The sequence below is a fragment of the Biomphalaria glabrata genome, chromosome 7 (genome assembly GCF_947242115.1).
Source record: "Biomphalaria glabrata chromosome 7, xgBioGlab47.1, whole genome shotgun sequence".
NCBI classification, from domain to species: Eukaryota; Metazoa; Mollusca; class Gastropoda; family Planorbidae; genus Biomphalaria; species Biomphalaria glabrata.
In genome coordinates this window covers 3,749,660-3,767,464 of record NC_074717.1, presented here as the reverse complement: position 1 = coordinate 3,767,464, position 17,805 = coordinate 3,749,660, and the positions used below count along the sequence as shown (strand labels likewise).

Genomic DNA, 17,805 nt, shown 5'->3' with positions numbered 1-17,805 from the left:
TTTTAGAAATGCATCCCTAATTCAAAAGTGCATTCAATTAGATCTAAAATTAAAACAAGTCGCTAGCAAGAAGTGTATTTTTTCTTCTAAATTAATATATAGATCTATATAGTTCTATATACATGTAACTAGATTAGTTTACACTTTTTTTTTTATCCAATCATAACAATCGTTTTATTGTCTGCTACACTTGTTATTGATGTTTTCACTTCCTGTGCCTGAGTCAGAGTCAGTGCATTTTGTGTGTATTGAATTATTTTCAGCTACTGTTCAGTAAGGATTATTGATTTTATAAGTAAAGACACCACACAAACTTTTAAGACTCTATTTCGCCTTAATTTAGCCCTAAGATGAGTCTCTTAAAGAAATTGTTCGGAGATGGAAAAAAAGATAAAACCCCAACTCCACAAGAAGGCATACAAAGACTGAGAGAAGTTGAGGAAATGCTCATGAAAAAGTCCGAGTTCTTAGAGAAGAAAATTGAAGGAGAAATAGCCATCGCTAGGAAAAACGGCACAAAAAATAAAAGAGGTTAGATCTGGTTATTTGTATGTATGTATGTTCTAAATTCTAAAGACTCATTGGATTGTAAAAACTAAAATGGGTATTACAAATTTAAAATGTGATCAGATGTACTAAATCTGCTGAACCACCCCGACCCCATGATAATCTAATGATTGGCATGATTCACTGATCCTGATGATGATGGCGAGATAAGTAGATTTAGATCTATAGATTAAAATTAATTCTAGATAATAATAATAATAATAATAATTTTATTTATAAAGCGCTGTTAACAAACAAAATGTAGGCTCAAGGCGCTGTAACAACATTACAAACATAAACACAACTGCCGAAATAACAGTTAATCTAAAAAAGTTTTAAACAAGTAGGTCTTAGTGTTCTTCTTAAAAGTGGTATAGCATGTTGTCTGTCTGAGATCAATGGGGAGTGATAAGTAGATCTAGATCTATATTATATATTCAAAATAAAGGCAATTTCCGCAATGAGCGTCAATATTTACAAACTGCAACTGTTGCCAGATTGGCTTGGTTGGTTACCAATAAATTAGATATATACCACTCAAACCAAAAAATAAATTAAAATGAGTTCTCTTTTGTTGACAACTATAAAATATAGTTCTGAAAAAGTTCGATAGCGTTTGAAAATGTAGATCCATTTTATTTAAACAACTCATACATTTACTAGATCTAGTGCAAGTTATAGAGCAAATGTAGATTATTTCTAGATCTAACTTTTTTTTTGTAATGATTTTTTTGTCTATACTCTTAAGAATTAATAAGTCTTAATAAAATGTTATGGATCTGTCTTTGTGTTTTGTTTTTCTTATTTCTGTTATATGTTAATGTAATATATTGTAATGCATTATTTCATTAGCACGTAAACGTGTGTATGGTACACTGGTACTGGTATGTTTATTATTAAAATTGGATTTTTTTTTTGTTTTGACAAGAGTACAGTATAGAAGACTTGCGCCAACAGTTACTGGCACAAAAATCAATAGTTTCAGATAGATGTAGATAAGACTTATAGGCTAGTAGGCCAATTTAGATCTCAACTTTATTTAATTTAAATCGTAATCAAAATATTACTAAATAGATCTATTTAAAATGTTATCATTAGTCTATATAGATCTAGATGGTATTTAAATTGGGTTTTTTCTTTCACACAAACACACACACAAATCTAAACCTAGTCTATATCAAATAACGGTACTATATGATAGATCTATACATTTTTTTTATTGATCTATGCCCACTACTGTATGTAAGGAGCAAACTTGGAGATGTCTGACATGGCTAAACACATGTGCCCCATTCTGCTGTTAGGGGTTAGCATGGGCTCAATTAAGGGGCACTGATGAAACCCATGTGGGGCCAGTAAGAGGGGTGATCATTGAGGGGCCTGAAAGTGCTTAATTTATGAGCTCCATCTGGGGAACGAACATTGACCCAAACAGGTGCCCTTAGGGGTGAGCTTGGGCTCAGATAGTGGCACAGATTGAGAAAGCTGAAAGAGCTGTAACTCATGGGCTCTATTTGGGGGATGAAAATTGGCCCAAACAATAGGGGTCCTTAAGGGTGAGTTTGGGCTCAGATAGGGTCCCAGATGAATTCAGGATAAAACCCATGCGGGGCCAGTAAGAGGGGCAAACCTTGAGGGCTAAACACATGGGGCCCATTTAGGGATTAATGTTGGCCCGAAAGGGTGCCCTTAGGGGTAAACCTGGGCTCAGATGAATTCCTGATAAACAGACATGGGGCCATTAACAGGGGAAAACATTGAGGGGCCTGAAAGGGCTAAAGACATGGGCCCTATTTCGGGGGTTGATCGTCGCTCAAATGGGAGCCCTTAAAGTGCGATTCTGGGCACAATCAGGGGGCAAAGATAAAGCCCTAGTGGAGGCCAGTAAGGGACGAACTTTAAAGGGCCTGAAAGGGCTAAACACAATGGCCCCAATTCACTGGCGGATCCGGGGGGGGGGGGGGGGCGAGGTAGGAGCAATCGCCACCCCCACCCCTCAGCTCCCCCGCCCCTTCGGGAACGAATTTTAGTAAAGAAATCACACGATCTTTGTACGAATTTATTAATTATGTTAATAATATATACGAATTAATTATTTTTCAACCTGCTTCTAGATTATTTCGCCCCCTCCCCCATTTAGTATGTTGGCCAATCTGGTGGGATGGGGAGGTGGCGATGGCATAAACTTTCGATCGGGGGGGGGCCCATTAGCTTTATGACGTTCAATCTTTCTAAGGCTTTTTGTCGTACTTCTTACAAATGATCAGACATGACCAGCTTAGGATCCAGGGCCGTGGGTCCGATTCAAGCGTGGTCCCATCAATTTTTAGATTTATGGCTGCTTGGTGGATGTCTTTTTCCCAATATGAATAGGGTCTGAACTGGGGTTTTTTAGTACAATTTATTTCCATTTTCCACATACGGGTAAAGAACGAAATCGTGACGAGGTCACGTTGGATTTCCGCCGTGAGAGCTGCAGCGGATATCCCGGTCTGCCAGATGAGCAGGTCGTCAGCGAAGAGCAGAGATCAACATTTCAATCGTTCAATCAGATCGTTTATATAGACTAAGAAAAGCGTACATGATAATGATGAGCCCTGCGGTAAACCTTGCTCAAGTGTTCTTTTGCGAGACACGCTAGATCCGTAGCGCGACTGGACTGTCCTGTCTGTTAGGAAGTTTTTTAGTCACCGATACATATTTGAGCATACTCCGAGGTTCATTCATTTTAGCAATAATCCTTGTCTCCAAACTCTGTCATAGGCTTAAGATCTAAAAATACTGACAGTGTCAATTCGCCCTTGCGTCTTACCGTACCTCTCGGGAAACCGTCAGCTACTGACTGCATAAACACCATCGCTTGATCATTTGCACTTTTATGTTGCCTGAACCCGCCCTGTTCAGGTGCGATGATTTTGCTTTCTCCCAAGTACCACATGAGCCTTCTGTTTATCACTCTTTCAGCTATTTTCCCTACAAACGATGTTAGGGATATTGGTCTATAGCTGTCAGGTCGGTCGGCCGCCTTTCCTATCATGGACTATCGTGGCCACTTTCCAGGCCTTTGGTAATTTCCCTTACGTCCAGGTCCGATTGAGCAAGTCGCATAATTTACTTTGCACTTTTTAATAAACGGGCCATGCTTTAACGATCAACCTAACATACTTTTTGAGCCCGAGAATGAATGTGACTTACACTGCAATGTCACGGCCCATTCTCTCGTTCTTTCGCTCTCTAGGTCCCTATTTCTTTTTTACCCGCGCAGCGTTATTCCTCCCACATAGTCTTTTGACATAATTTGGAAAAACCCGCTTTATAATGCGCCCCCGACGCTGAACCGACAAATAGCGCGGACAAAATAGCGCCGACATAATTTCCCGACAAAATAGGGCATACTTAGGCTATATATAATGTGTATAAAAGTACCGGACTTATTTAAGTGAAGGTCCTGAATAGCATTTTTGTTGTGGTCTCTATCTTCTTCAGCATTAGTATTTCTAAAAGTATGCCATATTTGCAGAGAAAGAGAGTACTTTAACATTTACTTTCCATCACAAAAAATAAGCAGCTTATTATAATTCTTGCATAATTTGCGCATATGTTAAATTTAAGAATTTTTTTTCACGCCATTTTTTTGGCGGCGCTATTTTGCTCCCGCTATTTTGTCGGGGAGCCGCCCCCGACACATACACGCTCTCATATTTAGGGCCCGTAAATATTTCCAAAAGTGTAAATCAGGGGTAGGCAACCTTTTTGTATCGAGGGCCGCATTAACAAAATTTTGGGAATGGGGGGCCGCATATATATATATATATGTATATATATGTGTGTGTGTGTGCATACATACAACTTAGAAAAATACGCTAGTTAACTGTATAATGTCTTTTAATTCATATTTATACTGTATTATACATTCACTTTTCCTTTTTTTTCACATTCTAAATTGAGGAATTACTAGAGTTAGCAATTTCTGAAACCAATTTAACGATTTTTTTTAAATTTGCTATTGTCTTTTCATATTACAACATTTCACCACAAATGTCCAGTTGTACTTAATGTGAGGAATTTAACTATTTACACTCGTGCGTAATGTTCCTGAATTGTGGAACTAGCTTTCTAGTTGTTATACTTGTGACTGCTGTCAAATTATAGTCATTCACCATCGACCTGTGATTACACTTGTTTATTTTCCACAAGAAAAATACTTGTTCACATATGTATGTGTACCAAAATAATTTGTAGGGAAATTTAGAATTATTTTTAATAGATTAGCATTTTTATATGTATATACTGTGGGTACACATAATTTCTGTAGGTATTCGCGGGCCGCATAAAACAATTTGCCCACCCCTGGTGTAAATTCTTTATCAACGTCTAATAGAACAGAACAAATAAATTATATGTCATAGAAACCCAAATCTTTTTTTTTTTCGTAGACCCCTTGGAAGTCTTCGTGGACCTCTGGGGTCTATATAGACCACTTTGGAAGTGACTGCTTTAAAAATTGCACCATGGGCGTAGACGGTGGAGGGGGTGAGGTTCAGCCCACCCCCGGAAATGAAATCTCCAGTGGGTGGTGGGATTTTTGTGACATTATTTGCTTTAATTTTGTTTATTTTAGTTAGATTGCTTCGCTGGCAAGGGCGGGGTGTCTACACTCTATACATTAACTCCAGGAAGAACATATTGTAGGGTACAATAAAAATCTTTGGGAAGAATGAAGGGTCATAATGTAATAGGGATTAATTATGGACACCACACATGAATGGCGAAGTGGGGGGGGGGAGAACCCCCGAAAAAAAAAAGCATGAGTTTGGGCCAACGTTCATCCCCTGAATGGAGCCCGTGTATTTAGCCCTTTCAGGCCCCTCAATGTTTGCCTCCATCACTGGCCTTATGTGGGTTTCATTAGGGTGTTATCTGGTACCCCTGACTGAACACAGACTCACCCTAAGGGCCCCCATTCATCTTCCGAAAGGGGCCCATGTGTTAAGCGCTTTAGTCCTCCTCCAAGGTTTGACTCTTACTAACCTTCACTATAGCTTCATCTGGTCCCTTATTGAGCACACTCACCTCTCAATGTTTGCCCTCATCCCTGGTCCCACGTGGGTTTTATCAGGGCTTTATCTGGGTCCCCTAATTGAACACAGACTCATTCCTAACTAGCCCCCATTCATCCTCCAAAAGGTGCCCATATGTTTGCACCCATCACTGGCCCCACGTAGGTTTCCCCAGTGCTTTATCTGGGCCCTCTAAATAAACATATACTCACCCTAAAGGCCCTCATTCATCCTCAAAACGGCGCCCGCGTTAAGCCCTTTCAGGCACCTTAATGTTTGCCCCCATCACTGGCCCCATGTGGGTTTCATCAGGGTTTTATCTGGGCCCCATAATTGAGCACAGACTCACCCTATGAGCCCCCATTCATCCTCTAAATGGAGCCCATGTGATTAACCCTTTCAGATCACACTAGCCCCATGAGGAGTCCATCAAGGCTTCATCTGGGCCCCATAACTGATTCCAGACTCAGCCATAAGGGCGCCCATTTGGGCCAATGTCCATCCCCCAAATGGGTCCCATGTGGTTAGTCCTTTTAGGCCCCTCAACGTTTGCTCTATACTAGCCACATTAGGTTTCCATCAGGGCTTCATCTTGGCTCCCTGATTGCGCCCAGACTCAGCCCTAAGGGCCACCCTTTGGGCCAATGTTCACCTCTGAAATGGGGGCCCATGTGTTTGACCCTTTCAGGCCCCTAAATGTTAGCCCCACACTGGCTTTTGAGGGTTCCATCAGGGCTTCATATGGGCCCCTGAAATGAGCCCAGACTCAGGCCTAACGGGCCCCCATTTGGGCCAATGTTCCCCTCCAAAATGGGAACCCTTGTGTTTAGCCCTTTCAGGCCCCTCAATGTTAGCCCCACACTTACTCCACGAGAGTTCAATCAGGGCTCCATCTGGGCCCCCGAACTGAGACCAGACTTGACCCTTAAGGGCCCTGTTTGGGCTTTCATTAATTGCCCCCAAAGGGCCAAGTATCTTTGGCCCTGTTGGGGCCCACAAGTCCTTCCCCTTACAGGCCTCACACGGGTTTCACAAGGGGATTTTCTGGGCACCCTAACTGATCTCAGACTCAGCCCTATAGGCGCCTGTTCGGGCCAATATTCGTCCCCCAAATGGGGGCCATGTGGTTAGTATGAGCTGGTCCAGTTGGGGCCCTTACCTGGCCCAAAATCTTCGCTAATAATAACAGGGATCCACTCATCCGGTTTATCCGGACTTTATTTGGGCCCTCTAATGAGCCCAAACTCACCTCTAAGGGCTCCCATTCATCTTCCGAATGGTGTCCATGTGTTTACCGTAGGTTTCATCAGGGCTTTATCTGGGCCCCCTAATTGAGCACAGATTCATCCCTAACGGCCCCCATTCCTCCTCCAAATAAGCCTGATTGCGCCCGTTTGGGCCAACGTTCATCCCCCAAATGAGGCCCATGTGTATAGCCCTTTTACGCCCTTCAGTGTTTGCCCCACAATGGCTCTATGAGAGTTCCAATAGGGTTTCATCTGGGCCCCATAACTGATCCCAGACTCAGCCCTAAGGACGCCCATTTGGGCCAAGGTTCATCCCCCCAAGTGGGGCCCATGTGGTTAGCCCTTACAGGCCCATCAACGTTTGCCCTATACTAGCCCAATTAGGTTTCCATCGGGGCTTCATCTGGGCCCCCTGATTGCGCCCGTTTGGGCCAACCTTCATCCCCCAAATGAGGCCCATGTGTATAGCTCTTTCAGGCCCCTCAGTGTTTGCCCCCCAATGGCTCTTGGAGTGTTCCAATAGGGCTTCATCTGGGCACCTGAATTGAGACCAGACTCAGCCATAAGGCCCCCCATTTGGTCTAATGTTCACCTCCGAAATGGGGCCATGTGTTTAGCCCTTTCAGGCCCCTCAATGTGAGCCCTACACTAGCTCTATGAAGGTTTTATCAGGGCTTCTCTGGGCCCCCAAACTGAGCCTAGACTCAGCCCTAAGGATTCCCATTTGGGCTAATGTTCGCCTCCCAAATGGGGCTTATGTGTTTAGCCTTTTCAGGCCCCTAAATGTTAGCCCCACACTGACTCCATGAGGGTTCCATCAGGGCTTCATCTTAGCCCCCAAACTGAGACCAGGCTCAGCCCTTAGGGCCCTCATTTGGGGCAATGTTCATCCCCAAATGGGGCCCATGTGGTTAGCCCTTTCATACCCTTAACATTTGCCCCATAATAGCCCCATTAGGGTTTCTATCTGGGCTTTATCTGGGCCCCTTCATTGTGCCTAGACTTGATCCTTAAGGGCCATGTTTGGGCTTTCATTAATTGCCCCCAAAGGGCCAATTATCTTTGGCCCTGTTGGGGCCCACAAGTCCTTCCCCTTACAGGCTTCACAAGGGTTTCACAAGGGGATTTTCTGGGCCCCCTGACTGAGCCCAGACTCAGCCCTATAGGCGCCTGTTTGGGCCAATGTTCCTCCCCCAAATGGGGCCCATGTGGTTAGTATGAGCTGGACCAGTTGGGGCCCTTACAAGGCCAAAACCTTTGCTACAAAAAACAGGGATCCACTCATCCAGCGTTGAAAGAAAAAAACGATGCTAAATATTGTCTATTGAGATTTTAATAGGCCCGAAGTCTAAAAGAAATATGATCACAATAATAATGTCCATTTTAAGTAAATGTTGACAGCACCATAGGTGAAATAAAAATATAATGTCGTATTTTACTTATTTCAACATTATTCTAGACAGACATATTAAGAAATGTTGCAGTAGTCCTAGATTTATTTAAATACAATATTGATCTCAACATTATTTTATTTAAATGGTAATCAAAATATTACTAAATAGATCTATTTATAATTTAATCATTAATCTCTATATAGACCAAGATGAAGGTGTATTTAAATTCAGTTCTTATCACACACACATTAACACACACACATAATCTAAACCTATTACCTAGTCATAGTCTATATCAAATACTGCTCTCTTACATCTGTCTGAAATAATGTTTTTCCTCATCTAGATCCACTACCTACTGTACCCGTATGTAATTATTATACTTATAATTTAATGTTGACTTCATTAACATTTGACTAGATAGACGTCCCGGTATGCGTACAGCTATTTAAATTCAATATTAATCTCAACTTTAACTTAGAAATATTACATGTTGACAGCACATTAAATTTTAATCCAAAAATTCTGCACCTAGACCTAGTCTATATCAAATACAAATGCCACATCTAGATCCACTATTTTTTCTGCAATTATTGTAATTTAGATGTAATTAATAAGAATATATTTATTAATTATATAATAATATACTATTCTCTCCTCCCCCTATTCAAAACTACTGCTAGTAATAGTGTATATTCTTAGTTGTTTATTCAATCTTCATAGCTATCCGTATTTACGGTCGGTATTTTATATAGGTCTGTGAGCTCTATTATTTCTATTAGTTTATTTTCTCTCTCTTCCTATCCGTGATTGAAGTATTTAAAAAACAACTAGGTTATTCCCCCTTTTGATAATGCTTTTGGTCTTGATCCTGCTCCTTGACAACGCAGAAAAATGGCCAGGAGTGTAAATACCGACGCTCAATGCGGATATTGCCCAAAATAAATATATAAGAACATAAACTATCTAGTTAATAGTTATGTAGAGCTTGCTGAGAGGTTTACAATGATACCAAATTTATTTTTCTATTTTATATAGGAGCAAAGTTATGCTGTTTTATGTGTAGAAAAATGGACTATAATATCCTATAGACACATGAATTCTACTCAAACCTTTAAAAGTGAACTAGATCTTGCTTTGCTTCTACCAGAGAACATTCTGTTTAAAAAAACAACTCACAATTTAGTCCCCTCCCTCACTTAGTACTTTTTTTTTAGTCAGTATTGTAGCCAGTACTTGTTGCTTTATTATACTGAGAGAAAAAGTAAATTAGCAAGCTTGTTAAATGCAATATATATTATCTTATATAATTCAGACGCTACTTCAAAAAGAAAAGTGATTACATCCTACGCGTCATCCATTTAGTCATGCATTAACCAATGACCTAAATATATGATTTGATACATATAAATACTCAGCCCTTGTGTTCTGTTTTAGTTGCTCTTCAGGCATTAAAGAGAAAGAAGAGATATGAAAAACAACTTCAGCAGATTGATGGTACATTGTCTACCATTGAGTTCCAGAGGGAAGCCTTAGAAAATGCCAGTACAAACACAGAAGTCCTCAGTGTGATGGGTGTAGCTGCCAAGGCACTTAAAGGGGCTCACAATAATCTGTAAGTCCTTTCCTACTATTATACTTTCAATACTTTTTTTTATATACGTATAATATTGGTCATTATTATTTTACAAGTAGTTATTTACATTTTTTTAAATTAAAGAAATATAATGTAATGCCTTTTTTTATGTGATTAAATTTGAAAAAAAGAAAACTGCTCCAGTCTCTGGTTATTTGATAAACTTGATCAGCAACACTTTTTATTAAATGAGATTAAATGACAACTGTGATCTGCTAGGGGGTTTAAATATTTGCCTTTGTGTTACCTGCAAAATGTTCTATTTACATTTTTATAAAGTAACATTGAGACCATTACATGCTGGTAAAGTAAGAATGGTACCACAACATGGTGTCATTAAAAGTGATACAGGTATAAATAGTATGCATTAACATTAAAGATTTCAGGCTTTAGTCTAGATTATTATTTAACAGATGGTAAGAATGTTTATTTCAAATTAATTATTTTAAAGTTAAGTAAGCTTACCATCATTTCACTTCCAACTATACTCTGACCCTTCTTCTTTGAAAAAAAAGGGGGGCAAAAATCTATTTTCATTGCAATGAAGTAACTGTTGTATGCCTTGTTGTTCTTTCTTAGGGATGTAGACAAAGTCCATGATTTGATGGATGAAGTTGCTGAACAGCAAGATGTTGCTAATGAAATTTCAGACGCCATTTCACATCCTGTTGGCTTTGGTCAGGATATGGATGAGGTAATGTCAAATAATTGTTTGAGAAGGCAAAAATGTAGAGTTCATTAACATGGCTATTTTTTTGTGTTTAATTATTTAATTCAAATTTCCAGTGTCAATAGACATTTTGCACTTGACAAAAAAATGATGTCACTCGGAATGAAATGTCGCTTAGAAATTGTTTTTGATAATAGCCTTATTGGGCTTTAAGGATTACTTTTATATATAAGTATCATTTATCTAGTTAAATCAGCAGGTCATTTGTCCTGTGAAATTTTGGTCATTGTCAAATTTTGACACACTTCCTATAAATCCTGTTTTGTACAGAAAGTTCAAGATAATTCGTCAAAATTTTGAACAATAAATAAAAACCAAAGAGTGCAGAAACTTCTAAGAAATGGAAAAGTCTTTTGGAAAATAATATAAAAATTTGATCACTCATTGCCTATATTTCCAGTATGAACTTTTGTCATGTTCACTATCTATAGACTTGTCCAGTTGTGAAGTGACTTTGGATCATCTCATAAAAATGATATGAAAGGCTGGTCAATAACTATAGTCAAAACAGTATTGCCCATGCAGCATTCCCCCCCCCCCCCCTTCAACACAGTTGTTTCCAAAGGAACTGCAGGTGCCAAATACAGTGATCATTGGTATCACAGATTCTATTAGGGTGTAGTTCAGTGTGCTGCAAGCTGCTTAGGGGCAACAGCTCCTGATTTTTCCTCAGGGTTGACTCTCACATGCTCAGGTATAGCCGTAAGGTGGCACATGTTTGAATTCAGCTTCTCCTAGGTGGGTAGCCAGCTACTGCTAACAAGCCCTCTTCCTAGAAACTTACTAGTTCAGCCAGATCCAGTGTCTACGCCACACTTGAGTTGGTTGTCTGAGGCTGTTAGAGACACATGCCATTAGAGGCACTTCCAGCAATTACAACCTTGAATTGTCAGTTATATTTATAACAAACATTTTTAGCAAGCCCCATGCACTCTGGCTTGTGTTATTTTTCTCTTTGCTTTGGTTTCTTGATTTAAAAGACAATCATTGATTAAAATACCAAATTCAAATTTTCAGAATCCATTTAAATTCAAATTGATACCTATAAGTTGTTTACAAAGCATTTGACTATCCCATGAGATACTCATTTAACGTTCATCTTCCCTTTTGACACTACAGCAGCTTCTGTATATTTAGCTAAAAACTCATTTTATTTCATATTTTAATTTTGTGCTATTTCTTCTGTCCTCTTGGGTGTTTTTTCTGTGTTCTCTTCTGTTTTTTAAAAAGTCTTTATCAGTGTTGCTGAAGAGCCTTTCTTGGGCAGAATCTAGCTGTCTTGATTTCTCTTTCTTTAGTCATTCCTACTTGTCCTTCATTGAATTTGTCACATTAATCAAATACAAATACAAATTTATACTTTTTAAAAATATTTGTATTTTTTCTTCATTTTTTTTTAGGATGACTTATTGGCAGAGTTAGAAGAACTAGAACAGGAAGAGTTAGACAGACAGCTATTGGATGTGGAAGGAACAGAACATTTGCCAAGTGTTCCTACTGCTGAACCATCAGATTCAAGAAAGGCAGCACCAGCCAGAAGTAAGACTTACATTTCAATTCACATGTACAGATACAGTAACATACAAATAGCCTTGCCTTCCTGAATGTCAAAGTGCTTTATTATTCTGAAATTTGTTTTGTTTTACAACTTTTGGAAATTTCTTTAAAAATGAAGATTGTTACAACCTAGCATAAATCTCCTACAGGACGGCAGGGCTGGATCTCGGGGCCATCATGATGACACGCCTACACTTTTTAGTTTTGGACATGCCCTCAAAACCTGCTGCAGGACTTCCGGCAGTGTTTGATCAAGGGTCAGTCAAGATGACTGTCTGAAGTGCGTACCACATGACGAGACACAACAATATTTCTAAAAATGTAGTGAATCCATTTAAAATTTTGTACGCTGCTATGTGCAACTATCAGGGTGTCCGTGGTCTCCTGAAATTCCAGGATATAGATTTCTAGATCTACAAACGACACTAAAGCTTTTTGTTATCATTATAAAAAAAAACAAATTATCATTTCAAACATTGGTAAAGCAGCACTTAAATCGCATCTGAAATCTGATAAGCACAAGCGAGTCAAGTAACTCAGATGGCTGCCGTATTTGTCAAAAGGGCTGCCACAGTCTCAGTGACTGTCACTTGTACTACACTGACAGCTAAGCCAGTAACCCAACAAATTCATAGTTTTATATTACTGCTAAGAAGGCAGTCAACACAAAGTCTTTTGAGCACCTTAAAGGCTGTTTGCCAAAATTGAAATCTTAATCTCAATTGCAAAGGTTTTGCAACCTTTTCTAAAAAAAATATCAATCAGATGCACTACTGTTGGTTGCCTTTTAATGCTTTATGGCCCAATACTTCTTTAGCATTCTGCAGTCATTTTAGCAAAGACTTATAACACCAGCTGTTTTCAAAGAATGTACTTATGTTGCAGCACTGCTTATTGTAGATTTGACAGACACCAAAAATCTTCTAAATTAAAACTAAAGCCAGTGTTAGTGATGTTTTAAATTTCTAGATGGAAAGCAGAAAGTTTCTACTGACAACAGTTCTCAAACTCGTTGAAAAATCTCCATTAAAGAATGCTATTCGCCAGAGTTTAAAATGGCGAAAGCTCAAATACCCTTTGCAAGATTTTGATAGCTCCTTAAATGATTTATATGCCACTTTGAGCATCTTGGTTCTGCTTGGCCTTATCAGTGCAGATGACTGTGATAGTATTAAATCTGAATTTACACAATTGCACATTTCCATTTTAACTAATAGACTGGATAATTTCTATAGCCAGCTTGTGAACACTGAATTTTCTAAACTCTGGACAGTGATGACAGGAATGTATACCATAAGTTTGGTAATTTAATTTTATTATTAAACCTACATAAATCAACTTTGACTATTGTTATGTAATATTTTGGCACAAATTTTATGCCTGGAATTTTAAAATTTCTCCTGGAAAACTCCTGGAATTTCATATTGACTTTGGTGCAGAAACCCTCAACTATTATTTCTTCACATTTTTGTTTCGTGGTCTGTCGTCTTTCTTAGAATCTGGAGTAAGAATCTAGACCTCATTAAAACATGTGTTTGCCTAATGTTTCTTTGTAGGTCAACAGAAAGATGATGACGATGAGGCCATGCGGGAACTGGAAATGTGGGCGTCCTAGAGCTGTGCAGGTCAGGACCTAATCAACTAAATGCTGTGGTAAAAGAACCCTGAGAGAAATGCAAATAATGTTCTATCTCAATACATGTGTATCATATCATATGTGATGCTTTAGTCTCTTTTTTTTTTTTCTCTTACATGGGCCAAACAGACGTCTCTTTGTTTTGTTTGTTTTCTCTCTTGCATTTAATGCTACAAGTATACTAACTGTTTTCAGCAGCGTACAAAAAAGCTATGTCATTGCTTCATAATGAAGAAAATAAGTCGTCATAGCAACGATAGTGGGGCACTTAAGGAAAGGGGGGGGAGGAGGCAGTGGTAATTCCATTTTTAGCTACACAAAGGTTTTCATGAATGCAAATTGTGATAATACTAAAATCAAGTTTATGTATTAGATTTCAGTCATGCATGTTTTTACGCTTCAAAATTTATTTTTTTAATATGTAAAATCGTGATCTCTTGAGTATCATATACATTAGAAGCTGTTAATCAGTTTTTCTGTCATGTAAACATTACCAACTATTTCTTTAGAAATTACGCATTAGTCACAAATCAGTCAAAAACCATTTGAACTACAATGCAGTTGTTTGTTTTGTATAAATATGTCTTAAAAACCATAAGTGTAATTACATCTTTTTTTTTTTTATTTATGTTATACTAGATCAACTTTTGAATATTATTGACAGTTCGCTTTTTCAATGTCTGAGCATTTTAAATTCAAATAAATTTTCAGTTTTACATCTTGATTACTTAAATTACTTAAATTTCGATTTCAGTTAGGAGTTAGGGTTTAAGAAAGAAAAAAAAAAAAAACAGCCTTTGAAAAGTACAAAGAAATTTGCTTTGTCTACGAAGTTCAATGTTCAACTATTAATAATTCACTGATTAATATCACAAAAGGTCATCGGAATTGGTTGTTGTTTTTTTTTTCAACTTTGATAGAGATTGTACATTTTCTTTTGAGATACCTATCATATTATTCATTGAAGATTTTTGTTTAGAGAAAAAATTAAATTATGCAAATTTTATTCCTATTTTTATTTATTACAAAATGATGTTGGTTGTTATTGATCTTTTTTAAAAAAAATTACTTGTCTGTCTTATTTTTAAATTTAGACAAATGTTTTTCCGATTACAGTGCATCCTAAACTCTCTAAGGCTCTACCCTCTTTCTGACCCAAATGTTTTAGTCACTTCTAAGATCTACATTTAAATCAATAACTGTTGGTGGCAGTTAAAAAAAATTAATAATCAAAGTGAAATGATATTTGGTATGAATAGAAAGAGTTTAACTTGGACTTTGCAGCATAAAAAAAGAAAAAAATAGTTTTATGTCTTGCTCAAAGACTCATTGAAGCTTTTAAAAAATTATTTGTACTAAAATAATTCATAGGAATTTTCTTTAAGACAATCAGTATTCCTCCTCTCAGACCTTGTGATCTATGGGGCAGATGATGTGAAGGTCACCTGTTTCGGTGTCCCACAGTTAATAAGGGTGTTATGTGGCCAGCACAATGACCGCCTTTATTTTTCCCCTACTATTGTCGGGTACCCATTAGAGGTAGATGGACTCAGAAGTGCTGTAAAGATCCCGAAATTAAAAATCCCAAGATTCAAATCCGGAACATCTTTGTTTGGAAGCCAAATGCTTAACCTCTCAGCCACTGCGCCTCCAATTAATACTAAACTTATAGAAAATATTATTATTTTTATCCCTCTTTGAAAACTGCTGCATGCAATGAATTTGTCCACATCCAGCGTCCAATGTGTTGTCTGTTGGCTAGGACAGGGGGTCGGCTTAGCGGGTCTAGGCTTTGTGTGTTTCATGATTGGAAAGAACTTGTGTGAGTTCTGTTTGAGAAATGATTTTATAATTCACACCAGGCTTTGAATGAAAGTTGCGCTGTTGTACTTTGTCTCTTTTCAAACTATACATCATTTTGTATTATCTAGCTCAGCGGTTCTCAACCTTTTAAGCCAGGTGACCCCTTTTTACAATCCCCCACTCTGCCGTGACCCCCTCCACACACACACATACAGCAATAGAAGAATAGACAAAAACAATCAATATTTTCGATGGTCTTAGGCGACCCCTGAAAAATTGTCATTCGACCCCCAAGGGGGGTCGCGACCCACAGGTTGAGAACCCCTGATCTAGCTGAACATGTATCTTCTGTTGTGTTAAAAGAATAATGAAAGACTTTCATACTGACATTGCTTTCTAGTTGATCATGCTAAATTGACGTGATTGTATTCAATTTCTGTTGTACTGGGTTCATTCAGCGAGTCACTCTGTATGAACTTGTTTCTTGTTTGTGTGTACATATAAATATATGGACGCTGGTGGCTACATGTCCAATAATATGTCAATGTTTTAGAATATTGTTCAATTTGTCTTACAGTGAGGACTAGGGTATAAGGCATGGTGACTCAGTGATGATACAATCCTTTGGATATTTGGTCAGAATAAGAGTTGGCAGCAGCTCAATTATACCATATTAAAATGGCATGCTGGATAAATTCTAATTGTTTCCCCTGAGTTACTCAGGTCTGTGAGATTGTTAAATGCTCTCTTAACACTTTGATTCACTACTAAAGTAGTTCTTATTTTTCTTCTTTACTTTTGTAGTGATAGAAAACTGATTATTAAGATGTTTAATGATCCTTAGGTTTCAGTATACAGATTTAGATATATGGAAATATAACATTTGATAAGGGAGTCCACTCCTAAGTTTTCTTTGTTTTGTTCTTATAACCATTGTGATGAAAATGTGTGAACTCTTCATGATTTCTTTCCATTCTTTATGTATATTATGTAATTAAACAAAATTGAAGTCATGCATTTTATTTTTAATAGATCCTTTTTTTTTTTAAAGCATAGATTTTAGATTGTACAAAATTGTTGATTCAATTACAAATACAAACATTTGTGTGAAATCTAAAGAAAAACATAAAATATAAAAAAAAATTAAACTTATATTATTATTATTAAGCGTAATTGTATCAATTAATTTTGAGCAGTCGTGTAATTAAATTTTTCAGTAGATCTAGATTCTAGACTAACAATAAAAAAGCATTTTAAATAAATAAATAAAAAAAAAAAGGGAACAACCTGAATGGAACTTGTGGGCTAAAGCCTTCTTATTGGTGACCAGCGAAGAGTCTAGGAACATGGAAGATTGTATAGTTATCCATTGTTTCTATTTCATGTTTGTGTTTACTAAGCCTAAGACAGCATCCTAATATCAAGGGAACTAATTCAGCGTTTACCACCACTTCAGTTGAGTAGTGTTTCTTTCCCTTGTTTGAGGTACCAAACAAAGTAATTAAAAAAAAAAATTGATTCTTGTGTTGTCAGGTAATAGAAATAATGTGCAAAATTTCAGCTTGATCTGAGATGAGATGTGAGAGAAATATGTGTACAAACTTTTGGCCTGACAGAGTGAGTTGATATAAGCTTTGTAAAAACTATCTTACAACAAAGAAACATTTTAAGTTCCAATAGAAATCAAATGTACTGAAGAAAACAATTAACCAGAACAAATGAAAAATACAATCGTCAAGTTTCTCACCAATGAAATTTTCAGTAGTGACACTGCATGACAGAAGATTAAAATGTAATTGAATAATAGGCCACAATACACTGAACTATAACTTACAATACAAAAACACATCTTAATAAAACATTCAGAAAGTTAATCGCAGATTTCTTATTCCACATGCTGAGACAAACTTGTGAGTGTACTTTTTCTTTCTGTCCTTAAAAGTATGGAGCAAGTTGCCTGAATCAGCCAGAAAACCACTGACTTAGCAGAGTATAAAGTCTCTAATTAACATAGTGCGACTAAATTCCGTCGGCTTCCTTGTGGAGTGAAATGAGATGAAAGCCTGGGCATTAGCTTTGTTCGGAACTAAGGGAGGTGACTAAGGCGCCAACACGGCAGTTCTCGTCAAGGGTTACGGGCTCCTGATTTCCACTTGGAGTTGACTTCTGATGCCTTTCCCGTGTTTGGATATAGAT

At 37.8% G+C, this 17,805-nt stretch overlaps 1 protein-coding gene across 1 annotated transcript; it reads left to right on the top strand.

The window, feature by feature from the left end:
• Window positions 1–191: 191 nt before the first annotated feature.
• LOC106079177 (charged multivesicular body protein 4b-like) lies at window positions 192–16,624 on the top strand. The gene is made up of 5 exons (XM_013240318.2): window positions 192–531; window positions 9,685–9,862; window positions 10,463–10,577; window positions 12,014–12,152; window positions 13,727–16,624. The coding sequence occupies exons 1-5, from the start codon at window positions 351–353 to the stop codon at window positions 13,783–13,785; spliced, it is 672 nt and encodes a 223-aa protein (XP_013095772.1). The 5' UTR covers window positions 192–350; the 3' UTR covers window positions 13,786–16,624.
• Window positions 16,625–17,805: the final 1,181 nt, after the last annotated feature.

Bases quoted from the DNA above. Each gene is read 5' to 3' on its own strand.
- LOC106079177 (XM_013240318.2), top strand. From the start codon at position 351: ATGAGTCTCTTAAAGAAATTGTTCGGAGATGGAAAAAAAGATAAAACC. The intron at 9,863-10,462 runs GTAAGTCCTTTC...GTTCTTTCTTAG, and splicing joins AAAGGGGCTCACAATAATCT to GGATGTAGACAAAGTCCATG. The intron at 10,578-12,013 runs GTAATGTCAAAT...ATTTTTTTTTAG, and splicing joins TTGGTCAGGATATGGATGAG to GATGACTTATTGGCAGAGTT.